The sequence below is a fragment of the Papilio polytes genome, unplaced genomic scaffold, assembly GCF_000836215.1.
Source record: "Papilio polytes unplaced genomic scaffold, Ppol_1.0 DF824325.1, whole genome shotgun sequence".
NCBI classification, from domain to species: domain Eukaryota; kingdom Metazoa; phylum Arthropoda; class Insecta; order Lepidoptera; family Papilionidae; genus Papilio; species Papilio polytes.
In genome coordinates this window covers 1008457-1009740 of record NW_013524879.1, presented here as the reverse complement: position 1 = coordinate 1009740, position 1284 = coordinate 1008457, and the positions used below count along the sequence as shown (strand labels likewise).

At 31.2% G+C, this 1284-nt stretch overlaps 1 protein-coding gene across 1 annotated transcript in view; it reads left to right on the top strand.

Annotated features, from left to right (window-relative positions):
- Positions 1 to 1284, top strand: part of LOC106099848 (protein amalgam-like) — a 120610-nt gene that overhangs the window by 17451 nt on the left and 101875 nt on the right. The window contains exon 2 of the mRNA XM_013278530.1: positions 405 to 617. Coding sequence (XP_013133984.1) covers positions 551 to 617 — 67 coding nt within the window. The 5' untranslated portion in view covers positions 405 to 550. The remainder of the gene's footprint in view (positions 1 to 404; positions 618 to 1284) is intronic.

Sequence of the window (1284 nt, the reverse complement as noted above, 5' to 3'; positions counted from 1 at the left end):
TCCGTCGATAAAGGTCAGGCAACGCATCCGCTATTGCAGATGTCTATGGGCAGCGGTCGCTTCGCTGTATCGGCGGATTCATGTGGCCGTTTGCTCGTTTGTCACCTTAAGATATAAAAAAGTAGCTAAATTTTTTCTAACATAAAAATCGTAATAAAACCGCTTCAGACACATTTGACTTCTTAAACATTACATTAGTGTTAAATATTGTAACATAATATGTAAGAATTAGATATGAAATGCACATAAATTTGAATTAATTTAAAATTTTTCGTGTAACGGAACGCATTTTTTTTAACATTTTATTAATTTTTAGGATTCAAATTTCGAATTTAGAATCTTTTCAATTCATTATTCTTTGTTTAAATTCTTATTTAATTAACGTTATAATGTTTTGGTTACAGATATCCGAAAGTGCCTATAGTAAAGGGATGTGCCTTCAGTGAAAGTGTAACTCAGTGATTATCGTAATAGAGTTTAAAATCGTTTGTTCGTTTACGTAATACTGTAGTGTTTTGTTCTTGTGTGAGATACAAAAATAGCTGCAGCGATGGAATTAAGATGGGTTTTGATCAGCACGGCGTTCTTAGCAGTGGTATGCTTCGCACAGAATACAGGTAAGCTATTTTATTAAAAAGAATACTTAATACATTTATCACGAGTTGAAATATTCAATAATTATTAATAGTTCCTAAACATAAGTAATAATAAAATATAGCCTATGTTACTCACAGATAAATTACCTTTCTGATGGTGAAAGAATTTTTAAAATCGGCTTAGTAGTTTTTGCGTGAATCAAATACATACTAAATATATATAGATGAATGATAGTATAGATGAAGTAACCTAACATTTAATTGTCGACACACCCTCGAATAGAGCATCTTTTTCTCGTGTTTTGTGTGTTTCATTCAGAATATGTTGGTAGATTGAAAACCAACAAGTATACAATACTGTTGCTCGCGATTTTGTCCGCGTAAAAATAAAAAAATAGCCTTTATTACTCCCAGATAAATTACCTTTCTAACGGTACCAAATTTTTTCAATTCGGCTCAGTAGTTTTTGAGTTATTTCAATATATAAAAAATACAAATCTTTCCTCTTTATAGTATTACGATATGGAACATATTAATTCAAGATTAAATACCACAGAGTTATTAATGTGAGAAATTAACACTAAGTGGCTTTTTAGTAATGCACTAACCATACCCAAATCTTGTAGAAATGTCATACATGTCAAGATGGCGCGATTATGGCGGGAAGATCCGTTATCTTTCTTTACTC